The sequence below is a fragment of the Ovis aries genome, chromosome 3, assembly GCF_016772045.2.
Source record: "Ovis aries strain OAR_USU_Benz2616 breed Rambouillet chromosome 3, ARS-UI_Ramb_v3.0, whole genome shotgun sequence".
Classification (NCBI taxonomy): domain Eukaryota; kingdom Metazoa; phylum Chordata; class Mammalia; order Artiodactyla; family Bovidae; genus Ovis; species Ovis aries.
Genome location: NC_056056.1, coordinates 216427796 through 216440568, shown reverse-complemented (window position 1 = coordinate 216440568; position 12773 = coordinate 216427796). Strand labels below are relative to the sequence as shown.

Here is a 12773-nt window from a genome sequence, read left to right as displayed (position 1 = left end):
TAGAATCAATATCGCAAGTGGTTAGTAGGGAAGGATATGGTCACTCTGGCCACAGTGCCAGATGAAAGAGGTGTCAAGGACTGAAGTGCGAGGATCTGGAGGCTTGGTCTGAGGGTGGAGGTAGTGGTGGTGACCCCAAGGGTCGGGAGGAAAGGATGGAATTGAGAGATGAGTCGGAAGTGAGTCAGAAAGAGAGTCTGCGACACCCCTCAGGGCCTGAGAGTATCTATTTTAATACTAAAAAAATAAAAATATATTTAACTTTATTATTGATTTAGAAGTCAAATGTTAATTCACCCTGTTAATGAACAAGGAAAGCCACAGGCGCATCCCAATAGATGTAGATAAAGGTATTGACAATATTCAACACCGTTATAATAAAAACTCTCAGCAAACTGGGAATAGAAGAAAGCTCTCCTAATCTAATAAAGGGTGTCTTCCAAAAAATCTGTAACTAATATAATAAAAACCTGAGTGCTTTCTCCCAAAGATCAAGAAAAATGCAAAGATGTCTGCCCTCTATGCCTCTAGTCAGCACTGCATTGGATGTCTTAGCCAGCGCATCGAGGCAAGAAAAAGAAACCCATACTGACTGGATGTAAAGGAAAACTCTTTATTCACAGACAAGATTACCTACATAGAGAACTGGATGGGATTTACAAAACAAGCTAATAGAACTAATAAATGAGCTTAGCAATGTTGTATGATACAGGTCAATACAAAATATCAAATTTAGTTGTCTATGCTAGTCATGAACAATTGGAAACTAAAATTTTAAAACACCACTTTATAACAGCACGAAACACTTAAGGATAGCTCTGACAAGCTGTGTAGCAACTGCACCCTTGAAGCTACAGAACATTGCTGACCATTTTGACATTTTTGAAAAAAATCAAATGAAAACTAAACATTCAATGCTATTGAATGGAGAGTCATAACATTTTCATGGACTGGAAAATTCAATAATAAGATGTCAGTCAGGGGCTTTCCTGGTGGCTCAGTGGTAAGGAATCTGCCTGCCAATGCAGGGGACACGGGCTCGATCCCCGATCCAGGAAGATTCCACATGCCGTGGAGCAACCAAGCTTGTGCACCGTTAACTACCGAGCCTGTGCTCTCGAGCCCGGGAGCGGCAGCTACTGAGCCCAGGTGCCGCAGCCACCAAAGCCCACTCGCCCTAAAGCCTGAGCTCTGCAACGAGAGAAGCTACCTCAAGGAGAGGCCCCCCAGCCACAAGCAGGTGTAGCCCCCACTCATTGCAACAAGAGAAAGGCCCGTGCAGCTACGAAGACCAAGGACAGCCAAAAATAAATAAATAAAACTACATATATAGAAATGTCAGTCATTTCCAAATCAAACTGCAGGTTCAAAATAATCTTCATAAAAATTCTATCAGTCTTTTTTGGGAGAAATTGACAAGATGGATAACCATGTGGAAGAAAATGAGCCTGATCCTCGCGTCATATCATATACAAAAAGTAACTTACAATGAATCACATTATCTAAAGGTAAAAGGTTTTGTTCTTTGAAAGACACCACTAAGGAAATGAAAAGACAAGCTTTCTGGGAGGAAATATTTGCAAAACATATATCTCACGAAGGACTTGGGATATTAAAATAATTCTTATAAACGGAAAATAAGACAAAGAAGCTGATTTGCAAAATGGGCAAAATGTTTGAAGACACATTTTACCAAAGAGGATGTGAAAGTGAAAGTTACTCAGTCATGTCCAACTCTTTGCAAACCCATGGACTATATACAGGCCATGAAATTCTCCATGTCAGAATACTGGAGTGGGTAGCCTTTCCCTTCTCCAGAGGTTCTTCCCAACCCAGGAATCGAACCAGAGTCTCCTGCATTATAGGAAGGTTCTTTACCAACTGAGCTATGCAAATCAACATATGAAAAGATGCTCAATATCGTCATTAGAGAAATGCAAATTCTATCAGTATACCTGCAACAAATAGCTAAAATGGAAAAGATTGATGATATCAAGTGTTGGCAAGGACGTGGAGCAATGGACCTCTGGGTGTTGAAGGGAATGTAAAATAGTCTAGCCATCGTAGACAACAGTTTGACAGGTTCTTAGAAAGTTGCCATTTACACTCCAATGATTCCACTCCTAGGTTTCTACCCATGAGACATGAAAATTGCTTTCTAGGCTTGCTGCAACAGGTATTTTCCCGAAAGTTCTTTCCACTGGTTGTTGTTCAGTAGCTCACTCATGTCCTACTCTTTGCGACTCTATGAACTGTAGCATGCCAGGCTTCCTATCCTTCACAATCTCCTGGAGCTCACTCAAACTCATGTCTATGGAGTCGGTGATGCCATCCAGCCGTCTCGTCCTCTGTCGCCCCCTTCTCGTCCTGTTCTCAATCTTTCCTAGCATCAGGGGATTTTCCAAAGAGTTAGCTCTTCACATCAGGTGGCCAAAGTATTGGAGCTTCAGCACCAGTCCTTCCAATGAATATTCAGGGTTGATTTCCTTTAGGATTGACTGGTTGGATCTCTTTGCTGTCCAAGGAAGCTTTCCACTGGACTCCTAGACAAATCTCTTTGCTTCATCTCCTACAGCTTCCTCTCAGTATCCACCCTGTACAGAGACTGCAGCTACTCACCAAAGCCCACCAGCTCCTCTGCTTCCTTGGCACCTGGTGATGACCCACTTCCTTCCACCTGCACTGGGTCACATGCATAGTTAGTTCTTGCCGATGGAATGTGCTTGGGAGGTTTATTAGACTTCTGTGAAGAGAATGTCTCTTATTTACTCTCTTCCCTTGTCATCTGGCTTGATGTCCCTGTGGAGAACACAGATGGGAGAAGTCTGGGTCATAAATGAGTATGTAGAGCAGACTCCCCCAGCCCCTCCCTGGCCTCAGTAACCATCACTGGCTCCAAGGTGGTCAAGAAATGAATCCTTGGTGTATTTAACTACTGGGACTGTGTGTGTGTGTGCGTGTGTGTGCATATGTGTTGGTCTGATAGCTAGCCTTACTTACCCTGAATAACACCTTGCCATTCTTGATGAAGTAGATGCTCAAATAATTTCCTAATGCTCAGGAATTAAATTTTCAAAATTCTTGCAGGTCTGAAAATTGTCTTATTTAGCCATCACATTTGAGTTTGGCTAGTGAGGCTAACCTGTTAGTTCCCTACCTGGTATCCATTCCCTTACTTATTTCTTGCCCTTTTTCTGTGTATGAGGCAGCAATGTAATTTGGCTGAATACCCGTTTTCTCAGACTCTCTGGCAACCGGGAGAAGCTCTGCAACACATTTCTGGCAACTGAACCATAAGCAGTTTCTCTGGGTAAGCTTTGTTTTCCTGCTAAAATCAGGATAAAAGGGAACATAGGCACATGGCACCACCCTCTACCCTCCTTCTTGAAAGGAACATGGGTGTGTTGTCTGGAGCTGAAGCTGTCATCTTATCACCAGATGGCAACAAATATAAGCTAAAGCCTGTGGAATCACAGAGATGCTGTCCCTGATGTCTCTGGTCTACTGAACAAGCAAGCAATGCTTCCTCATCTGGTTAGATGAGAAGAGTAGACTCTTATTTGTTTACAGCACTGTAAGTCATAATTTCCATTGAATAGAACATTTTAAACTGGCCCAGAAGGCATATACTTTTAGATTCAAAGTAATTTTTGTTTAGAATTCAAAGACCTTTCTCTGCTGTCTTCTGGCCTCTGTTACTGGTAATGCCAGACTGATTCGTGTTCTTTTCTTTGCAACCTTTTTTAAACAGAAAGCTTTTAATGTTCTTTTTATCCTGATGTTCAGACATTTGTTAGTGTGTGTCTGCCCTGCTCATCGCTTGATAAATCCTTTCAACGTGATGGCCGTGTCTCTACTCACTTCTGGGAAATTCTTTTCTATTTGGTCATTTCCTCCCCTTTGCTTTCCCTGCCTTTTCTTTCTGGAACTCCTGATACAGATGTCAGACCCCATAGATTCCTTTTAGCTTTTGTCTTTTCTTTCATATTCTCCTTTTTTTTTTTTTTTGTTCTATATTCTAGAATCCGCTAACTCCTCTGTTCATTTTTTAAATTTCAGCAGTTTTTTATGTTCAAGAATTCTTTCTTATTTTCTGATTGCTACCTTCTCAAAGCAGCTTATTTCTGCTTTTCACATGTGGGATCTCCTAAAATATCTCTGAAGAGGTTTCATCCCAAAGTTATCTTATACCCTGAATTATTTTGAGTCAATTTTTCTATTATTCTTTGTATTGCTCTTTCAGCTGCAATTTTTTCTCAACAATCTAGTACTTTTTAAGATAAAGACAAAAATCCTTAACACAGTCTAAAACGCCCTGTAGAGTCTGGTCCCTAACTATAGTTTCAGAAAGATTTCTTTTAAATTTAATTTTTGGATTGTGACACATCACGCTTACAAGTGTGTATAAAACTTATGGACATTCAAAGAATAATAGTAAAGCTGACGTCCACATAAACAGCTTTCAAATCAGAAAAGGGGACATCACCAGGACCGTGTGTTCCCTTGCATCCACTTTCATATCTCTCCCCAAAAGAAAACCACTATTCCACTCTCTGCAATCATAGTTTTCTTGTTCCCTCATTAGTTTTTACCATCCACACCTGCATCCCTGTACAAAGTAGTGTTTAGCTTTGCCTGGTTTTGAACTCTACGTAAGTGGCACCGTATGGTTTATATTCTTACTTCTTATGTTTAACATTATTTTGAAAGACTCATTCACCCTGATGTGTATCACTGTATGTAGTTTACTCAAGTTCAATGCTAGGTAATAATCCAGTGTGTGAATATTCCAGACTTGCCCAGCCTAGTGGATGTTGGGGCTGTTTCCAGATTCAAGTTTTTGCAAATGTCCTTCCTGCGAACATTTTAAAATGAGTTTTCTGTTGCACATGTGCAAAAATCGTCCTCACATGTGTCCCTGGGAGACAAACTGCTGGCTCCCAGGCGATATGCAAATTTCCATTTACTCAGTCGCACTAAACTGATTTCCAAAGTGGTTGAGTCCACTTTTATTCTCACCAGAAAGTATCTGAGAGTTCTTGTCGGGACTTGCCATTATCAGCCTTCACAATCCTTGCTTAGCAAGTCGGAGTGAAGCTATATCTCACTGCGGCTTTGTATTTGCATCAGTTGTGAGGGTGAATGCCTTTTCATTTGACTGATCACTTGTGTTTCCTCTTTACAAGCGCCTGTTCCAGCCTTTGCCCACCTTCCCCGCTCCTGGATTTCTGTTCTAATTTGTTGTCTATCCTCCTACAGGTCCACAGGAATTCCTTACATATTCTCCTTTGTCCATTTACAGTGTTTTAAATACTGACTTCTCTTTTCACTCTCTACATAGTCTTTTGAAAAAGAACGTTCATAATTTGAATGTAACTGCAGTTATCAACTGTTTCCGATGTGACTTACACTCTTGTTTCTCGTGTAAGAAATTAGCCTCTACCTTACGCTAATAAATATATTTTAAAATATTATTTCAGAGTTTTGCCTTTCACATTGAGGCTTGGAGTTAATTTGGGGTAAGGAGGAGGTCTAATTTCACCCCACCCCAATATGGAGAATTGATAATCCCAGTTACCCTTTACTGAAAAGTTCATACCCACTGACCAGCAGTTTCAGCCTCTTGCTCCTTCTCTCTAGATAGATTGATCTGTCTGTGGTTATAGTCCTCTGGGCTTTCATTTTGGTTTCACTGTCCTATTTATCTGTTCTTGTGTCAATAGTTCACGGTCTTATTTGCTTTAGCTTTATAATGTCTTGGTATCTGCTAGGGGTGCTCTCATCACCACCAGCCTCTCTCTGTTCAACTCCTTCAAGGGCACCTTGACTTGTCCTAGCCCTTTGCACTTCCATACAAATTTTACATTCAGTTTATCCAGTTCCCAAAAAATTCCTCCAGTGAGTTTGATTAGGCTTGCCTTGACTCTTGACTTAGACCGATTTGGGGAGAATCGTCGTGGTTCCAGGACTAGGTCTTTCAATCCATGGGCATGGTTTAACTCTCCATTTTTAGATGGTCTTTAATGTCTTACAATGAAAATTTATGATTTTATTCCAGAAGGACCTAGATGTATAAATCAGTATATTTATTTCTAGGTCCTTTACATATTTTTATTATACTAAAAGTGATATTTTCTAATTATTTACTGCTGCATAGGGGAATACAAAACACAACAGATTTTTGTATACTGACTTTTTAAATCCAACAATTTTGCTAACATGCCTTTTCAATTCTAATAATATTTTGAAGAAATTTTGGATTTTCTACACAAAACCAGAAAATAGTGACAGTTTTATTTCTAATCCCTTTCCCTTAGTTTCATTTATTATCTTACTGTCTAGTCAACACTGTTCGGAAATCTAATGTGAGTCATAAATGCAGACCACAGGTATATTTTAAAATCAAAATTAATAGCCATGCTAAAAATGTTAAAAAGCAGGTGAAATGAATTTTTGTAAATAGTTCATGTAACCCAATCTATTAAAATATTCAATATGTGATCAACATACAATTATTAATGAGACCATTTTATGGTATGGGTTTTTTTTGGTACTATTTAAAATTCAACATGTTTAATTTTACTCTTACACATCAATTCAGACTAGTCACATTTCAAGATCTCAGTAGTAATAGGGGGCTAGTGGCTACCATATTGGATAACACAGGTCTAGAATATATTCTGTGCCATGTTTAATGTAAATGGGGATTGCAATCATCCTTGCCTTTTTACTAATCTCAACATTTCACTATTAATTAGAATATTTGCTGTAGGATTTTTGTAGATACTTTTACCAGGATAAAGTCATTCTCTTGTATTCCTAATTTGCTACAGGTTTTAAAACATAAACAGATCTTGAACGTTCCATGTATCTTTTGTAATAACAATATGTCTTGTTTCCTTAACTAATGGTGAATTACGTTAACTGATTTTTTTTTCTTTTGCTTTGCAGTGTTTATTGCTAATGAATGGTAGCATTTTCCCCAGGATTTTCAAATTGAGGTATGCCTGCCTGCTGTTTCAGTTGTGTCCTACTCTTTGTGACCCTATGGACTGTAGCCCACCAGGCTCCTCTGTCCATGGAAAAATTCAATGCAACTAGTGTTTTCATAGAAATAACTGTTGCTTTTGCTGATAACTTTCTGCCCTTAACTTTGCTGCTTTTGTGAATATCTCCTATGTCTTGAAAGGAGAATATTCTGCACTTGTAGCTACACTGCTCTGTAAAAGTCCCCTAGTCAAGTTTCTTAATATTATCATTAAATGTATTTCTGCTTGTTCTGTTGATTACAGAGGGATGTGTTTTTAAATCTCCCATTATAATTGTGGGTTTTTCTATTTCTCTGTAGAGTTCTCTTTTTTTTTTTTTTTTTTTTTTAAGACTATGGTCTTTACATATGAGTTTGAAATTGTTCTTTCTTTCTGGTCAGTTGGACCATTTTCAGTGACCTTTTAATCTCTACTGATTTTTTTCTGATACTAAAATAACTGCACCAGTCTTCTTTTCCTTAGCCTTTGTATTATAAGATTTTTTTTTTTTTTAACTACGCATTTCCTTTCACCCTTTCAGTGTCTTTGTTTTGGAAATGTTTCTTGTGGATGTCTCTTGTAAATTACAGGTAGTTGGATTTTTATCCTGCCTGGTAATCTTCGTATTTTAACTACAACATTTAGTCCACTTGCATTGTTTTATAGTACATTTGAATTTATAACTTATTTATTTGTCCCACCTATCTTGTATTTTTCTCTCCATTCTTGCTTGTTTTAGGATTGATTGGATTGATTTTCTCATTCTGTTTTTCCCCTCTAATAATCTGGCTAAATACTATATACTGCATTTCCATTCTTTCTGTTTACCCTGTTAATGACAACTTACAGTCTTAACTCATCAGAGTTTAAGTATATTTGCTATCTATTTTCGTTTTCCTTCTGAGGAATAGAAAGATAGAACACTTTAATCCATTCACCCAAGTTCTATGCCATTGTTGTGTATTTTAATTCTATTTTTATCCAGAAGACATTGTTATTGTATTATCAATGTTCTTCATTGTTCTTTATTCTCTGTTTCATCAGACCTCTGTCTGTGATCATCTTCCTCCAGCCTGAAGTTCTTCCGTTGGAATTTCCTTTAGGGAGGGTCTGCTACTGGCAAAGTCAGTTTTTGTATTTGTAAATGTTATCATTTCCCCTTGTTCTGAAAGACATTTTCACTGGGTACATAAATCTTGAAATAAAATTTCACTCAGTTTCTAAGATGATGGTTATTTTCTTTCAGTGCTTTGAAGGTATCATTCTACCGCCTCCGGGCTTCCGTTGCTCCTGATAAAAAGTCCGTGCAAATCATTTCTTTTTCTTTTCTCTTTTTCTACCCCGGACGCCAGGCAGAGGCGTCTGGACTTTATTCTGAGGGGCACAGGGAGCTATGGAAGGTTTTAAAGCACTAAGGTGATCCAGTCAGATCTGCATTTTAGAAAGCGCACTCGGGCACTGTGGACTCGGAGGGCATTGAGAAGTGAGAAGGCAGTTGCTGCAGTCCAGAGAAAGGACAAGGGGTGTGGATGGGAGGAGGTCAGAGAGGCAGGACTTGGGGGGTCAACGCAGGCAGGCGGTTGGGAGCCCAAGGGGCACGGATGACTCGGGTTCCTAGTGAAGATGGAAAGCTGGCGCCGTAGGACAGACAGAACCGTGTTGGAGTGGATGGGGATAATGAATGGATTTGTGTGAGATCTCAAGATCCATCCATTCCACAGAGTCGAACACCTACTACGTGCAGAGTGTCAAGTGCGTGTCACTGGGGACTTGGGGCTGCGTGGCGTCAAAATCCGTCCCGCTGCTCACCCTAGATTCGCTGCGGCCATACCTGCCGCCAAGTATTGCCTAGCGGGGGCCCCTGAGGCAGCGGCCGCCTGGGGACCAGGCGTCTCAGCACAACCGCCCAGACGGACAGACGGACGTTAAGGATGGACGCGGAGGCGCCGGCTCAGGACCGGCAAGCCACACCGCTCCGGAGCCTGGATCCAGAGAGACCGTGGTACTGAGACACCCTGACAGGTTGGAAACCTTGGCCGTCCCCGCCCTCCTGACGCCCGAGGGTCCGCGCCGCGATCTCGTCTATTCTTTGTTGAGAGGCGAGGCAAATGGCCTCACCGCTCTCCCCCGGGCCCTCGTATGCCCAGCCGGGGCCAGGCCGTTTCCAGACCCTCAGAGCCACCGGGAGGACTTAAGAAAACACTCCTGGGTGCTAATATCTCGTCCAACACACCCGCCTAGCGGAGCCCCTGCCAAATAAGTCCCGCGGGCCGCCGGCTTTGGAGAGACACGCCGCGCGCGAGGCCCGGGGGCGGACCTCCAGAGGGGCGGGCCCGAGCGGGAGGCGGAGCCAGGGAGGGGCGTGGCCGGCTAGACGGGAGCCGAGCCCCCGCTCCGCCCCGCCCCGCCCCGCCCTCGCCCCCGCCCGGCGCGCTCGCCCGCGGGCTCGCTCGCGCAGAGGAAAACGTTGCGCAGGTTCAAAAATGGAACGTCGGCGGCGTGAGGGAGCGCGAGGGGGTGTGCGCGCGTGCGCGTGCGCGTGCGCGCCCGGGCGAGGGTGACGGGGACCCCGCCGGCCCGAGCATCGCGCGCCGCAGCCGCGGCCCCGCAGCTCCGCCCCCGGCCCGGCCCGGCCCCGGGCCCGCTCGCCCGCCGCCCCGCATGGAGCTGTCAGCCATCGGCGAGCAGGTGTTCGCCGTAGAGAGCATCCGGAAGAAGCGCGTGCGGAAGGTGAGGCTGCCCGGGGGGCGGCTCCCAGGACCCCTGTGGGGTCCCCTTCTGTCCCCAGTACTGTCTCCTCTACCCTGGAGGCGAGGGAGAAAGTGGGGGCGGGGGGACCCAGGCAGCCCCGCGCTGCCGGGCCCGTATCCCCAGCCCGTGCCTCAGTTTCCCCCGCCACCTTGTAGGGAGCGTAGAATTAAAAGTTGTCGCCCCAGGATGCTGAGGGCAGCTGAGCCAGCCAGAGCTGGAGATTAGGATCGGACTGGAGGGACCTCGAACGCTATCCGTTCTCACCCTCCTCTCATTAAATATGGGGAGACTGAGGCCCAAGTTGAAGAAACGGCTTGCCTCGTGTGTTCGCATTGGAGCTGGGTCTCGAACTCAGGACTGTCTACTCTTGGTGCCAAGTCCTTTGAAGTTGGAGGCGGAGCTTTGGAAAAGCCTCCTCCCGCCTCTTAAGTTTAACTGCTGGACTTCGACCTTTTCCGATCCCCTCTACACCCCCACCTCCGCGTCTCTCCCCGACTTCCAGTGCACACCCCCTCAGTCTTCCCCTCCCCGACTCCCAGCTCCGCCCGGCGGCTCGGTGAAGCCGCCTACGGCGCTTCGGCATCCTCAAAGCTCCTCCCCCTTTGCCTTCGCCTCCCAAACATACACCCAGCGATTTAAGGAGGCATCTGTTCTCTTGTGTTTTTGTCCCTGCGCCTCGGGCCTGGACTTTGGCCATGCCCATTTCCGGTGCACACGTTTGCAAAGTAGTCTGGCCCCAGGCTGGAAGTTGGGACTGGAAGGCTTTGGGGAAATTTCCTGTCCCAACACTTAGAACCACTATCCTTTTATCTCCTCCCTGCCGCCCCTTGAGAGGCTCTAGCGGCAGGGCAGGAGTTCACCTCCTCCCATTTGACGGAGGCACAAACTGAGGCCCGCGCTGGGGAAGTGACCTGACCAAGGTCAAACAGTAAGTTAGAGATGAGTGCAGAGCCGGAGTTCAAGTTGGCTCATTGCCAACTCATCTTTCAAGGGAGAAAACTCAGCTCTGTTATCTTGGGCTAAGGGTAACGGGGTCAAAGTAGGCCATGACCTTTTCTTTTCTTCCCCCAACTCCAATGGGGTTGAGTTTTGTCTTCATGTCGGGGCTGCCCCTTCTCCTTCTCCCTTCGCTCAGAGTTTCCTTAATTTGAATTTGTTCCTCAAAACCCAATGCTTTCCATGCAGTGTACCCTAAGCAGGTACATTAATTACCCCTTTCTACAGGGGGCCGTAGTGCCAGAGAGTGAGGAGCATTGTTCCTTTCACATTCATTCAAAATTTTGAGGACCTCTTATATACCAGGCACCAGTCTAAGTGCCAGGGGAGGGAGCCCCAGGCTTTGTGGAGCTGGCATTCTGGTAGAGGAGACAGGCAGCAAAAGAGGAAGTAAACAGATGCTTTCCACTGGGGTTGTGTGCCACACAGAAAGAGAACTGTAAGGTGGGAGGGAGGGTGGCCAGGGCAGGCTTCTTTGAGGAGATGACATTATCTTGGTCTTAAAGTTCTAGTGTGGAGGGGTACCACTTGTCAGATTGGGAAGGCCCCTGTCACCTGTGCGGAAGGGAGGAACCTGGCTCTTATTTTCTCACTCCTGGAGGGAGGGATGAGCACTGTTTCTTACGGTGAGGATTGTCTGCCTTCTCTGGGGTCCTGCCAGGGTCTTTTGACTTGAGAGTAAGTTGAGAGTCTTGGAGTCACTAGCCTGTCCACTCTGGGCCAGAGGCACTGTCTCACAGGGATGGGGCTGATGGGGCTAGAGGCCTGGGGGACTCCGCAATGAGGAGTTTTCTAGGACTTGGAGAGTCTTCTAATTTAAAAAAAGAGAATTATGGTCTTTGCACTGGCACACTGGACACTGGATCTTTGGCCATGCACATTCCCCACACGTGACATGGGCTCCAAGCTTGTACCACAGGTACCACTGAGGTGTGTAGGGAGGGCCCAGTGCACACCTGTGCTCTAGCAGGGAGGATGGTCTGGGATGGACATGGAGCAGCCAAAGACTGAGGATCTCTGGTTGATGGGGATCTTGTGTATATGTGTTGGGGGACTTCTGTCTGCAGAGGGGATTGGGCCTTCAGCCCTGCAAGTGGTCCTCGGGGCATCTGTGTATCTCACTGTGTCTCCTTCTCTCTTTCTCCCCAGGGTAAAGTTGAATACTTGGTGAAGTGGAAAGGATGGCCCCCAAAGTAAGGCTCCTTTGTGTGTGTGTCTGTCTGCCTACCTGTACCTCCTTCCATCTGCCTTTTCCCGGCTCTCCTGCCTCACTTTTCACTCCAGCTGCTCTAGTAATTGGCCAGCTGACCTTGATTAAATTGTCCTCTTTCTAGGCCTTAGTTTCCCCTCTGCCAGCTGAGAGATTTGCAGCATATGAGGGTCAAGGCGGGTGCCAGCTTCCCTTCAGAGCTGTGCTCCATCTTCTGGTTGGAGCCTCTGCTCCCCTGCTTCTGGCCTCTCCTGGCATTCAGTGGTGAAGACCCAGCATCTTGGCTTCAGAAATGGCCCCCTGCAAGGTGGAGGGGCACTCAAGCTGCAGCATGTACCAGTGGCAGGTGGAAGTTTGTGACATTGAGCAAGACAAGTTTAGCCAGTGGGGCATGAGTCTTCAGTGCCATAGAGCTGGGGACAGAGCCACCTTTGGCTAGCACTCTCCAGTGTGCAGAGCAGGTTCCCCCACAGACTTGTGAGACAGCTGTGGGCCTCATCTCCAAAGATGAGGAAACAGGTTCAGAGAAGGTAAGCAGCTGGCCTTAGGTCACACAGCAAGGGGAAGGCAGAGTTGGGGCTTGAAGTGAGCCCCTCTTCCTTGCCTCCTCCATCTCCCAGTTGGGAGGCGGGCCAACTTGGGTCTAGGACCTCTCCCAGTTGCCCCGCCTCTCCCGCTGAGCCCAAATCAGGAACCTTCTCACCAACCAATCACCTCCCAGCAGGAGTTGTTGCAGGGAGGGGAGGGAATGAGCAGGTCGTGGGGCCTCCCCATTGGCCTGTGGGCAC

At 45.5% G+C, this 12773-nt stretch overlaps 1 protein-coding gene and 1 long non-coding RNA gene across 4 annotated transcripts in view; one reads left to right on the top strand and one right to left on the bottom strand.

Moving 5' to 3' along the window:
- Positions 1-593: 593 nt before the first annotated feature.
- Positions 594-12773, bottom strand: part of LOC132659640 (uncharacterized) — a 15687-nt gene continuing 3507 nt past the window's right edge. Inside the window, exon 2 of the long non-coding RNA XR_009600301.1 lies at positions 594-2799. This is a non-coding gene — a long non-coding RNA (uncharacterized LOC132659640). The remainder of the gene's footprint in view (positions 2800-12773) is intronic.
- CBX7 (chromobox 7) overlaps positions 9495-12773 on the top strand; it is a 22998-nt gene continuing 19719 nt past the window's right edge. For all 3 annotated transcript variants that reach the window (XM_027968122.3, XM_042247753.2, XM_027968121.3), the window contains exons 1-2: positions 9495-9758; positions 11925-11968. In XM_027968122.3, coding sequence (XP_027823923.1) covers positions 9690-9758; positions 11925-11968 — 113 coding nt within the window. In that variant the 5' untranslated portion in view covers positions 9495-9689. The remainder of the gene's footprint in view (positions 9759-11924; positions 11969-12773) is intronic.